This window comes from Colobus angolensis, unplaced genomic scaffold, assembly GCF_000951035.1.
Source record: "Colobus angolensis palliatus isolate OR3802 unplaced genomic scaffold, Cang.pa_1.0 Scaffold315, whole genome shotgun sequence".
Classification (NCBI taxonomy): domain Eukaryota; kingdom Metazoa; phylum Chordata; class Mammalia; order Primates; family Cercopithecidae; genus Colobus; species Colobus angolensis.
Window position 1 is genome coordinate 1197066 of NW_012116433.1, and position 14340 is coordinate 1211405.

The 14340-nt window shown below is 38.1% G+C and overlaps 1 protein-coding gene across 2 annotated transcripts in view; it reads right to left on the minus strand.

Moving 5' to 3' along the window:
- Window positions 1-5804: 5804 nt before the first annotated feature.
- Window positions 5805-14340, minus strand: part of ACBD6 (acyl-CoA binding domain containing 6) — a 204442-nt gene continuing 195906 nt past the window's right edge. For both annotated transcript variants that reach the window (XM_011951142.1, XM_011951143.1), the window contains one exon: window positions 5805-6093. In XM_011951142.1, the coding sequence (XP_011806532.1) occupies window positions 5939-6093 (155 nt within the window). In that variant the 3' untranslated portion in view covers window positions 5805-5938. The remainder of the gene's footprint in view (window positions 6094-14340) is intronic.

Below are 14340 nucleotides of genomic sequence, written 5' to 3' on the forward strand. Positions count from 1 at the left end.
TGGAGAGCCCAGGCAAGGACTTTGGGGTTAAATCTCATATTTTAGTCACCTGGGACTAGTTTATTATTTCAGAAAAACAAACATCCATAAAGTTGACAGCTCCCTCCCCTACTCTGAAGTGGAATCCTTGAAGGGTGCCTCCTCACTGGCCAGCTGCCTGCAGATAGTGACCCAGGGAATTGAAAGTCACTTTTTTGACACCTGTCAACTGCAGGGCTTAAAGCTGGAGAAATACAATAACCAAGAAACTATATTACTGGTGGGCCAGAACTTCTATACTCAGTATATGTGTGCTGGCTTTAAAAAAAAATCATTTTAACATTTAATGCTCCTCAATTAAAGTGATTCCCTGGAGTGGATGCCAAGCTTCATTTAGAATGCGCATTAACCACTTTCTGTATCGGTAGTTAAAGGCACTGAGGGATTTAAACAGCAATCCACAAGTCTGTTCAGTCAAGGTTTGGTGGAATAAAGCAGATTATAAACAATAATATGTGTCTATTTTTTTTTTTTGGAAGGGTTCCAAACTCACAAACAGAGCTAAAGTGCTATAAACATATCCAGGACTAAGCTTTGGGCTCCACAAATGTACTCCATGAAAGCCATGGGCACAGGGAGTGCCACTTTTTATCTTGCATGTGTGCATGAGCACGTACTTTAAAAGAGCCTTTTATTACACAAAGTGTCCATCAACTGAACTTACCTTCTAAATATTAAAATGGAAACCGGGATTGCTACACAAGTGAGAGGAAAAATAAATCCTGCCTGTAGTGCTGATGATGAATTTGTGGCTGCTGCTTAGCACAGTCCATTGGAAGTCACCTGTCGACTCCTTAATGCCCTCATAGTCCCACATGTTCAGCCACTGCATCCAGCAGCATTAGGTTCAAATGCTGACTTTCCCACCTCTGAGAGAAACCCACCCTGATTGCCTAGAGTTCCACCATGAGACAAGTGCATGCTGTCGGGCAGCTCCTCCCCTGGTTTTCTCGCCTGGTTTTTAACTTCGGTGTTCTATTGTTTAGGAATAAAATCAGCAAAAGATTTTGTCATGCATAGAAACCGGTCTGTAACTTGTGAACACTCTGACCTGGTTTTTAGGACCAGGAATACAAAGGAAGGAACAGTGTCCCCAGAAGTGATTCCAGTACATACATCCCATAAGACAGTGAAAAATGTGAAATAATTAAGAGTGAAAAATGTGAAATAATTACACTTGTTTTGTAATTGTGCTAAGAAAAAGTGATACAACAAAACACACGAAAGAAAATCTTGAAGAATTCAAGTATAAAAGAAAAATATAGGTCAAGTATCCCTAATCTCAAAATCGAAATCATAAATGCTCTAACCCAAAACTTTTTCAGCACTTACATATCAAAGGAAATTCTCATTGAAGCATTTTGGATTTTGGTCTTTTGGATTAGGGATGTTCAACTGGTATGTATATAACGCAAACATTTCAAAATTTAAAAATAAAAACACCAAAAAACCCCCAGAAATCAAGCATTTTGGATAAGGAATAGTCTCCCTGAACTAAGAAATAAGCTGTGAATTCCCAATAACTATACGTGATTCATGCGAAGTGATCCATATGAAAATCATGACGGGAATATTTCAAGGACAAGTGAATAAAGATTAGGTTAAATAGCTTTACCTGTTCAGTCCTCTAGAGTAATGCCAATTAATGCATATTTGAAAACTGACCATACTTGGTGCATAATAAACACTGGCTGACAAGCATAAGAAGGAAGCATATTTTTTCTTGAGTCTGATAATCACTATACTTTAACCCAACATCTCTCTGGTGAAGAAACTGTGAATGATTACTAAAGTAATTAAAGATACTCAAGGCAAAGTTCCAATAATAATAACAACTTTTCAAATCACATGATTATGAAAGACGGTATTAAGGTCTTTTTTTTTTTTTTTTTAAGAGATGGAGTCTTAGACTCTGTTATCCAGGCTGGAGTGCAGTGGCGCGATCTTGGCTCATTGTGACCTCCGCCTCCCGAGTTCAAGTGATTCCCCTGCCTTAGCTTCCCAAGTAGCTGGGACTACAGGCATGCGCCACCACGCCCAGCTAGTTTTTGTATTTTCTGGTAGAGATGGGGTTTCACTGTATGTTAGTCAGGCTGGTCTCATGCTCCCAACCTCAGGTGATCCACCTGCCTTAGCCTCCCAAAGTGCTGGAATTACAGGCATGAGCCACCGAGCATGGCCAACATTAAGGTCTTTATGGTATAAAATGAAAGCTCAATGTGTATATACAAAATCCACCAAGAGGCCTGATAATGCACCTTTGAATATGGCTGCTTTTGTTTTTGCTTTTGCTTATCCTGATAACATAGTTCTGAGAAACTTTTGGACTTGATAGGAAAGGCTTGGTTGGATAATCACCCTGATTTTGAATAAATAAGATCATGTGCCCAAGCGTGGTGGCTCTTGCCTGTAATCCCAGCACTTTGGGACGTCGAGCCAGGCAGATCATCTAAGACCAGGAGTTCTAGATCAGCCTGGGCAATATAGGGAGACTGTCTCTACAAAAGAAAAAAAGAAATTAGTTGAGCCTCGTGGTATGCACCTGTAGTCCCAGCTACTTGGGAGGCTGCGGTGGGAGGACTGCTTGAGCCAGGGAAGTCAAGGCTGCAGTGAGCTCTAATGGTGCCACTGCACTCCAGCCTGGATGACAAGAGCGAGACCCTGACTCAAAAATACGAAAAAACCCCAAAAAACGGTGTAACTGTTGTTATTTCATTGAAGCTAAGATATAACTAATTGTAAGAAACATAAGTTTACGTATCACTAAGAAAAAAATGCTGGCAATTGAACTACGATATGCCATTGTTTATAAAAGCCATCCAATTTTGGATATGTTTAAATGTGAACTGCACTCCAGCCAGGGCGACAGAGTCAGACCTTGTCTCAAAAAAAAAAAAAGTGAAAATAGGTGCATCTCAGAACTGATCAAATATAATATTGTAACTATGACGAAAACATTGGACTCAAATCACCTTAGGAACTGGGATTTGAAATTCACTCATAAATATTTAAACTCAATATTTTCATTACTAAATTGTAGCTGATGTGTTACATACTTATTCTATGATAAATATTTATTTATGAAGGGGAATTTTTAAGGGCTTGAAGTTTGATAAAAGCTTTCATGTTCAACTGAAGCATATGTTTGGACGCTAAACTCTTCTACAACCCAAGCTCAGCTCTGCTACAGTCACACATATTATTCATTAATCTCAGAGATGCTGTAGTGTACATGGAATAATAACCCATAGCCAAGTAGTTAAACCTGGCAGGAAGCTAAGAAATACCTATTTAATAGAAAGGTTCACTGGATTATAGCAACCTTTTAGCTGGAAAATGCTGAAACATTAAGAAAAGATATACTAGATACAATTCCAGATATTATATTTTGGTTGTTACCCTTCTACCTGACAAGAATAAGAGATAATATGTGGCCAGTTGGCTGACTTCTTACATCTTTATTAGAAACATAGTTGTAATAGGTTTAAAAGATTTAGTTTCTGATTGGTAATTCACTACTTTCTATGAGACTTTTCAAGATATCTCATGTAGTATCTTCAGATATCATATAATTAATTCTAAATATACATAATACTGAGAAAAGGGAATGCCATGGCCCTAGAACAGTGTTGTAAGGCACAGGGAGATGATCTATAGATTATTATATGATAGCAAGGTTTCTGAAAATTCAGATACTCATGAATAAAGAACAGAGATTTTGGAAATTGGCTTTAGAATGTATTTGAAAATGTTAAGTTGATGGCTGTTTTTAGTGACAGTTTTGAATATACATTTGAAACCTTTAAAATAAAATAAAAGATAAGTTATATTCTATGCTTAAAAACAAATCTATACAGTTTCAGATGTGCAAAACAGGTAATAAAAAACTTGTCTAAGAAATACCAAGTTTGAATTGCAAAAGAGAGATGAAAAAAGCAGTTCCTTAATAGCTTCTTGCTCAAATACCCTGTAAATTAAAAATGAATAAATGGTTTTTGATTTGCTAATGTCTTAAAAATGCACAAAGTAATATCAATTAAAAACTGCATGCATCATCCTGGTGACTTCACTATAACTAATATATGTTTCTTAAAACACATTCAATTAGTGTGGAATGTGAAAGATGTAAGCTAAACAGCAGGTTGCAGTGTAGCTAGGATTGTGGTGAAAGAACAGACAATGAAGAGAATGCTCTACTAGAATTACAGCATTTCAGAATGTACTAATATGCATATCACTTCCACAGATTAATTAAATTATTTCAAAAATGAATCATCTTGGTGAATGATTTTGGTTTATATCTCAGAAAATAAGTTAAAATAGAAAAATCACAAAATAAACAGCACTAATATGCCTCATTTCTGTTATAGAGGGGCTTGTTCCAAAGAACAGGTTAGCTCACAGTAATGAAAATCTTCTTCACCATTGAGAACTATACTAAGCAAGTTTACTACTCATCATTTTAATAGTAATACCTGTTAGAAAAATGATCTTTTAAGTGGTTATCTTTGCATCTCAATTCATTTTTTATTTCATTTCTCTTACTATGACAACTATTTACTTTCCTTATATAATAGTAAACGTCAGTGAATTCCCCAGATGGAGCTTTTGGAGCTTACAGGGGAAAATGTTGGGAGCCAGTTTCAAGAGTGGCATATCTGGATGGGCACAGTGGCTCACACCTATAATCTCAGCACTTTAAGAGGCCTGAAAACTGCTTGCAGCCAGGAGTTTGAGACCACCCTGAGCAACATAGGGAGACCCTATCTGTACAAAAGATACAAAAATGAGTGGGGTATGGTGGCACGCACCTGTAGTCCCAGCTATCTCAGCTACACAGGAGGCTGAGGTGGGAGGATCCCTTGAGCCCACGAGGTTGAGGCTGTAGTGAACCATGATCACACCACTGCACTTCAGCCTGGGTGACAGAGCGAGACCCTGTCTCAAAAAAAAAAAAAAAAAAGTGGTATACTGGTCTATCCTTTAAATTAAAATGATAGCATACTTGTCTACGTTTTTAATAAAAAACAAAAGCTCTTCTGGTATCCAGAAGTAACTTCACAATAACATATTAGATAGACCCATACAGACCTAACAGTTCAGATCTAAGCTTTTTTTTTTTTTTTTTTACAGAGACTGCTGCTACATATGACATGGTCATTATAGCCAATTAAAAGAGCACTAAAGAAATTCCTTTCCTGTTTAGTGAATGTGAGTTTACTAACTCAGAAGGAATCTGAACTAACTCTGATGAATCCTCCAGAATCTGTTTCAATCCTAGAGTGAAAACAAAGTATTATTCTAAAATGCCCCAGGGTTTTGAGATTTTCAGTAAATCTGGTTGTCCTGACTTCTACACCCCTTATGTGACAAAACTCTGCTTTCTCCTTTGCTTTCTTTTTCTTAACACCCCTCTTCTTTCCTATCTTCCCAATTCTGTCTGCCAAAAGAATAGACATTTTAGCTGCCTATTCAGACCAGGTGTACAAAATGCTACAAAAGATCATTTGATCTCTACCATGTTGGGATCTCAAGAAACTTTCCCTAATGGTTACATTTGCTTCTGTATGTTTTTTAGAAAAGCAGCCATGTTTAATATTGTGAAATATGATCTGTCTCCTATTCTGCCCACCCTCTAAAGCAGTGATAAATTTCAGAGCATGCTCAGCAGAATTGGATTATATTATGCACAGTACACATGTTCATCACCAAAACTGTACTGCCTAGAATGTATGCAACAAGAATGAATTGCTGAGGCTTCAAAATCCCAGTTCCACAGAACTGATTTTATTAGCCAATACATACCAAAGATGGGCAGAAAAAGAAGTATTATTTTTGTAGTTTTCTTTCATAATGGAAGCCTTATGCTATTACAGACTGTGGTTTTCCAGTCTTTTGATTAAGCCTGGCCAGTTGTGTGCCGCTGCAGCACCAAAGAAACTGTTTTGCAGCCTGTCACCTCCTCCGGCAGGCAGCCATCCTGGTCTCGGAGAGTGGGGTCAGCACCAGACTGGAGCAGCAGCTCTACAATATCCAGAAACTCACAAGCAGAGGCTGAAAGGAAAATCGACAAATATGAAAACCAGTTTACCACGAGACAGAGAAACTCCTCTACTCCAGCAGTAAAGAAAAGTGCTGAGCAATAAGGAATACTGAACCATGAGCAATGTTACAGTGGCTGAAGGATGATCAGGCCTGTGTAATGAGAACTGTGGTATTATGCTAGATTTTCAAGCCTTACAAATTTACCTTTTTGGTTGCCTAGAAACACACACACAAACAAATATGTATTCTAAATTGTGAGACTTTTGGGCTCTAGTCTTTAAGAATGGGATTAAGGAAAAGAATAAAAAATAGTATTTAAGTATCTATTTTACTTTGATCTTTATTTCAGAATAATGATACATGTGCAGGATATGTCAAAAGGCTAAAAATACTGTTAATGTCAAATAAAATGTTTTGTTTTGTTTTTTTTTGAAGAGGGGATAAGTAGGTAAGTAACTGAACTTTACAATTTGTAAATTAAAAAAAAAAAAAGAAAGCTGGCCCAGTAATCAGACCATTCCTCTACAGGAACTAAAAAAAAAAAAAAAGGGCACCAATGGGTGTCACTGATAAGTTCAAGTTCAAGGTATAGGAAGGGGAAAAAAGGGCATAGAGATATCAAGACTTATAAATATGGTATGGTATTGCCCCAAAATGGACAAACAGACCAGAAGCTTAGAACAGAGGATGATCTATTCTTCTGCACACATATGAAAACTTAATTCATGACAAAGCTGGCAGATCAGTGGGGAAATCAAGACCCAATGATTAGATGGTGTTGACACAACTGGACTCACTAAAGGCAAAAAGAGGTACCAGATGAAACATAAATGGCAATAAATATATAAAAAGATGAGCATTCTACATTATCAGGGAAATGAAAATTAAAACCAGGAGATACCATTTCATACCCACTAGATTGGTGAAAATTAACTTTGACAATGCCAAGCACTGATATGGAATGGAGCAAGAAACCCCTTTAGATGTCAGAGGGTACACCGGTGTTGCTGCTTTAGACAACACTAGAGCATTACAGGTTAAACCTAAACACACATACACCCTCCAACCCAGCAATTCTACTTCTTGTTATATACTTTTGCACATGTCCTCCAGGAGATATCTGCAAGCATGTACACAGCAGCACTGTTCACAATAGATTCCAAATGTAAATAGCCCAAATGCTCATTAATGGTAACATGTAAATAAAGTATCAATCACATGTACAATGAAATCCTATAGAACACTGGAAACTAATGAACTATAGCTTCACACAACATGGGTTTATATACAAAACATAATGTTGAAGGGAAAAAAACAAGTGAGAATAATACATATGATATGATTTCATTTAAACAAAATTTTGAAAACAGGTAAAACTAAAGAATATTATTCAGACATACAAATATGTGCTGAAACTACAAAGGAAATCATTAATATAAAATTTTGGATAGTTGTAATCTCTCAAAGATTACCACTAGGGAAGGCCATATGATTTGAGAGGCATGCACAGAAGGCTCAAAGATATTTGTGATGTTGTATTTCTTAAGCTAAGTAGTGGGTAAATTTTTAAAAGCTAAGTTTAAATTCTTCATATACATTTTATATACTCTTGTGTAGCATGATTATCACACAACACAGTGTGTGGGGTTTTTTGTTGCTGTTGTTTGTTTGTTTTAAGAGAAAGAAAGGGTATGGAGCTGAATTTCATGGACTTTTTTTTGAGACAGGGTCTGGCTCTGTCTCCCAACCTGGAGTGCAGTGGCGAGATCATGGCTCCCTGCAGCCTTCACCTTCTGGGCTCAAGCAAATCCTCCCACCTCAGCTTCCTGAGCAGTTATAGCTATAGGTATGTGCTACCATGCTTGGTTCTCACTTTGGGAGTCTCACTTTGTTGCCTAGGCTGGTCTCAAACTACTGGGCTCAGGCAATTCTCCCGCCTTGGCTTCCCAAAATGCTGGGATTACAGGCATACGCCACTGCACCTGGCCCTATAGCCCTTTTATTGAGCACACACTGTACCAGTCCTGTCAGGAATACAGGTAAGATTTCTGCTCTTGAGAATGGATCGTAAATATGTAAATAACCAATTCTAACACAAAAGAATGAATAAGTACTGTGGCAGAAATACATACACTGCAAAGGCAGGGAGGAAGGAGGAGACTGAAGGATCAAAAACACTACAAATTGGTAGTAAGATGTAAGATGAGCTTTGAAGGATCGAGCAAAATTCCTGAGAAGGAAAGGCATTGCAGAATGCAAAAATACCACTAGCAGAGGCATGACAAGGTATGCTGTGAGAACTGTCTCTGCTTGCTCAGGGAAGCAGTACAAAGAGTTGAAAGTACAGAGGTTGGATTGAAGTCAAATTATCTAGGGCCTTGAATTGGTTACACTAAGAAGTTTGGGTTTTATCAAGTGATCCACAGGCATTTATGAGGAGTGGAGTGGCATAATTTGGCAAGCACTGATCTGATTTCTGTCCCTATAGTTTTGTCTTTTCCAGAAACAGAAATCATATAGCATATAGTCTTTTGTATCTGGTCTCTTTCACTTAGCATGTTGCTTTTGCGATCCATCCACACTGCTTCAAGTATCAGTTCTTTCCTTTTGATTGCTGAGTAGTATTCTACTGTATGGATGTATGCAGTCATCTGGGCTGCTTCCAATTTTTGGCATTATGAACAGGGATCTTATGAACACTTGGGTAATCTTGTGGGTAAATAGAATTGCTGAGTCATATGGCAAGTGAATGTTTAACTTTCCAAGAAACTACCAAACTTTTCTAAAGTTTTCATTCACACCAATAAGTATAAATTCCAGTTGCTCTGCAGCCTTACCAGCACTTTACTATTATTAAAAATATTTTTTAGCCATTCTAGTTAGGTCTATGGTGGCTTTTCATTGTGATTTCTAATTTGTACTTCTCTAATGTCTAACGATGAACACTTATCATGTGCTTATTTGCCAACTGTCTTTGGTGATTTATCTGTTCAAATCTTTTGTTCATTTATTAATAAGGTTGTCATTTTCTTGTAAGAGGTCTTTATATGTTGTGGATACGAAGTTTTTTTTCTCAAATATATGTTTTATAAATATTTTCTCCCAGCATGTGACTTGTCATTTATCTTAAGAGTATCTTGAAGAGCAGAAGTCTTTAATTTTGATAAAGTGCAATTTATTTTTCTTTTATGGTTGGCACTTTCTGTGTTCCATTTGAAAACACTGCGTACACCAAGATCACAAAAATATTCTTCCAGTTCTTTATCATTATTCCTCTTATGTATACATCTAAGATCTTACTTTCCCAGTTAATTTTTGAGTAGGCTTCAGGCTCACCTTTTTGTTTTGTTTTGCATTTGAATGTCCAATTGTTACAACTCTATATACTGAAAAGGCTATTCTTCTCCCCACTGAATTTTATGTCGGCATTTTTGTCAAAAATCAGCTGACCATTTATGATTGGATCTATTTCTAGGTTATCTATCATGTTCCTTTGATCTATCTACCTGTTCTTACACCAATACAAGATTGCCTTAATTTCTGTACTTCATAGTTAAGTCCTGAAACCAGTGTGGGGCCTCCAACTTTATTCGTTTTCAAAGTTGTTTTGATTACTCTAGGTCCTTTGCTTTTCCATATAAATTTTAGAATCAACTTAGAAGTTTTTACAAAGATCCTGCTGGGATTCTGACTGGGACCCCGCTAAATCTATGGATCAATTTGGAAAGAATGGATAGCTTAAAAATACTGAGTCTTCTGATCCACAAACATTGGTATCTCTTTCCATTTAAATTTTCCTTAATTTCAATAATATTTAGGAATTCTACGCATACAAATCTTACACTTATTTTGTTTGATGTATCCCTAAGAATTTCATGTTTTTGAGGCTACTGCAAATAATATCTTTTAAAAATTCATTTTACTGTAAGCATAAAGAAAAACAATTAAGATTTGTATACTAGCCTCAGTGTTTTTGAATTTTAATTTTCAATTGTTCATTACTAGAATACAGGAAAACTCTTCATTTATATATGTTGATTTTATGTCCTGTGAACTTGGTGAACTCACTTATTCTAGTGTTTTGTTTTTTTCTTAATAGATTCTTGGGGTCTTATACACAGATGGACACATCACCTATGAAAAAACGAAGTTTTATTTCTTCTTTTTAAATCTACGTGGCTTTCATTTCTTTTACTTGCCTTAATGCATTGCTAGAACTTTCAATACAATGTTGGATCAAACTGGAGAGAGTGGATATCTTTGTCGTCCACAGTCTTAGAGGGAAAGCATTCAGCCTTTCATCATCAAGGATGATATTAACTGTCGATTTTCTCAGGCTAAAGAAATTCCCTACTATTTCCTATTTCTACTTTGCTGTGAGTTTTTGTTGTTGTTTTAATCATGAAGGGAAGTTGAATTTTGTTAGCCTTTTCTACATAAATTGATCTAATCACGTTTTGTTTTTCTGATCTGTTGATATGGTGAAATACTATGGTTCTCAATTGCCAAACCAACCTTGCATTCCTAGGATAAACACACTTGCACAAAATTTATTAATCTTTTTGTATTTACTAGGTTCAATTTGCTAACATCTTATTAAACATTTTTGCATCAATGTTCATAAGGAATACTGGCCTGTAGTTTTCTTTTCCTCTAAGGTCTTTGTCTGGATTTGGTTATCAAGGTAATTCTGGCTTCACAGAATGAGTTGGGCAGTGCTCCCTCTTCTTCTATTTTCTCGAAACATTGGTGTGTAGAATTTTTTTTTTTTTTTTTTTTGAGACAGTCTCACTCTGTTGTCCAGGCTGGAGTGCAGTGGCACAAATGGCATGATCTCGGCTCACTGCAAACTCTACCTCTTAGGTTCAAGCAATTCTCCTGCCTCAGCCTCCCAAGTAGCTGAGATTACAGGCACCCGCCACCACGCCCAGCTAATTTTTGTATTTTTAGTAGAGACAGGGTTTTGCCACGTTGGCCAGGCTATTCTCAAACTCCTGACCTCAGGTGATCCGCCTGCCTCAGCCTCTCAGAGTGCTGGGATTATAGGCGTGAGCCACTGTGCCCAGCCAATTTCATCCTTAAACACTCAGTAGAATTCACCAGGGAAGTAATCAAGGCCTGGAAATCTTGTTGTGGGAAACTTTTTAGCTACAAATTCAATCTCCTTAATAAATATAGGGCTACTGAGATTTTCTATTTTTTATTTTTATTTTTTTAAGATGGGGTCAGGTTATGTTGCCCTGGCTAGAATGCAGTGGCTATTCACAAGCATGATCATAGTGCAGTGCAGCCTTGAACTCCTGGCTCCAAGTGATCCTCTTCCTCAAGCCTCCCAAGTAGCTGGGACTAAAGGCGTGCACTTCTATTTCTTTTTCTTTCTTTCTTTTTTTTTTTTTTTTGAGATGGAGTCTGGCTCTGTAGCCCAGGCTGGCGTGCAGTGGCACGATCTTGGCTCACTGCAATCTCCACCACCCGGGTTCAAGTGATTCTCCTGCTTCAGGCTCCTAAGTAGCTGGAATTACAGGTGTGTACCGCCACACCCGACTAATTTTTGTATATGTAGTAGAGACAGGGTTTCACCATATTGGCCATGACCTCAAACTCCTGACCTCAGGTGATCTGCCTGCCCCAGCTTCCCAAAGTGGTTGGATCACAGGCGTGAGCCACCATGCCTGGCTTTCTATTTCTTTTTCAGAAAACTTTGGTAGTTTGTGTTTTTAAAAAAAATTGTCCTGGTCAGGTGCGGTGGCTCATGCCTGTAATCTTAGCAGTAGCACTTTGGCAGGCCAAGGCAGGCAGACTGCCTGAAGCCAGGAGTTTGAGACCAGCCTGGGCAACATGGCGAAACCCTGTCTGTACTAAACATACAAAAATTAGCTGGGCGTGGTGACACATTCCTGTAATCCCAGCTACTTGGGAGGCTGAGGCAGGAGAATTGCTTGAACCTGGGAGGTGGAGCCTGCAGTGTGAGCAGGCTGAGATCGCACCACTGCACTGCAGCCTAGGTGACTGAGTGAGACCCTGTCTCAAAAATAGTAATAATAATAGTAATAATAATAATTTGTCCATTTCATCTAAGTTATCTATTTCACTGGTACAAAATTGTGTGTAATGTTTCCTTATTTGCTTTATAATATCTTTAGGATATGTACTGATATCCTTTCATTCCTGAAATTGGTAATTTGCTTTTTTTTTCCTTTCTTCTGGTGTCGCATCTCACTTTGTTCCTTAGACTGGAGTGCGATGGCACCATCATAACTCACTGCATCCCGGAACTCCTGTGCATGAGTGATCCTCCTGCCTCAGCCTCCTGAGTAGCTGGGACTTACAGGCTCAAACAACTATGCCTGGCATGTTTAAGAAGTTTTTTTGTAGAGATGGGGTCTTGCTATGTTGCCCAGGCTGGTCTTGAACTCCTAGTCTCAAGTGATCCTTCCGCACTGGTCTCCCAAAGTGCTGGGATTACAGGTGTGAGCCACAGCAACCAGCCTCTTTCTTCTCTTTTTTTTCTTCCTTGGTCTGGCTAGAGAACTATTATAAACAACCAGTTTTTGATTTCACTGATTTTCTGTTTTCTGGTTCTCTATTTCAATGATATCTGCTCTGATCTTTCTTATCATTTCGCACTTACTTTGGGCTTAATTTGTCCTTCTTTATTTGAGGTAGAAGCTTGGATCACTGATATTAATTCTTCTTTTCTAATAATAGTATTTAATTTCCTTTAAAGCACTGGTTTAGCTGCATCCCACATTTTTTTTATTTTTTTTTTTTGAGGTGGAGTCTTGCTCCGTTGCCCAGGCTGGAGTGCAGTGGTTCAATCTTGGCTCGCTGCAACCTCCGCCTCCCTGGTTTAAGCGATTCTCCTGCCTCAGCCTCCTGTGCATCCCACAAATTTTGACAGGAGTGTTTTCATTTTCATTCAGTTCAAAATATTTTATATAGGCATAACTTATTTTATTGTGCTTCACTTTACTGTGCATCACAGATACTGCCTTTTTTTTTTTTTTTTCCAAATTAAAGATTCGTGGCAACATTATATTAAGCAAGTCTATTGGTGCCATTTTCCTAACAGCATATGTTCATTTTGTGTCTCTGTGTTACACTGTGGGGATTCTCACAATATTTCAAACTTTTCATTATTATTTCTGTTGTGAGGATCTATGATAAATGATCTTTGATGTTACTATTGTCATTGTTTTGGGGTGCCATGAACTGCACCTCATACAATATGAACTTCATCGACCAATGTTGTATGTGTTCTGACTGTACCATGGAGTAGGCAATCCCCCATCTACCCCTCTCCTTGGGTCTCCCTATTCCCTGAGACACAATATTATTGAAATTAGGCCAATTAATAACCCTACAATGAACTCCAAGTGTTCAAGTAAAAGGAAGAGTCACACATCTCTCATTTTCAATCAAAAGCTAGAAATGATTAAGCTTAGTGATGAAGGCATGTCAAAAACCAACATGGGCTAGGCTTTTGTGCCAGTCAGCCAACTTGTGAATGCCAAGTGAAAGTTCTTGAAGAAAATTAAAGCACTATTCCAGCGAACACACAAATGATAGGAAAGCAAAACAGCCTTATTGCTGATTTAGAAAAAGTCTGAGTGGTCTGGGCAGAAGATCAAACCAGCCACAACATCCCCTGAAGCCAAAGTCTAATCCACAGCAAGTCTCCAGCTCTTTAATTCTGTGAAGACTGAAAGAGATGAAGAAACTGCAGAAGAAAAGTTAGGAGTTGGCAGAGGCTGACTCATGAGGCTGAAGGAAAGTTGTCCCCATAAAATAAAAGTGCAAGGTAAAGCAGTAAGTGCTGAGGCAGAAGTGGCAGCAAGTTATCCAGAAGATCTAAGATAAAGATAATTGACAAGGATGGCTATACTACACAACAGATTTTCTTTTTTTCTTTTCTTTTTTATTAGACAGAGTTTCACTCTGCTGCCCAGGCTGGAGTGCAGTGGCGCGATCTTGGCTCATTGCAACCTCTGCCTCCTGGGCTCAAGCGATTCTTGTACCTCAGCCTCCCGAGTAGCTGGGATTACAGGCCATATGCCACCATGACTGGCTAATTTTTGTATTTTTGGTAGAAAAGGGGTTTCACCATGTTGGCCAGGCTGGTCTCAAAATCCTGACCTCAAGTGATCCACCCACCTGGGCCTCCCAAAGTGCTGGGATTACAGGCATGAGCCACTCACTGTGTCCAGCCAACAGATTTTCAATGTAGATGAACCAGCCTCATATTGGAAAAAGATG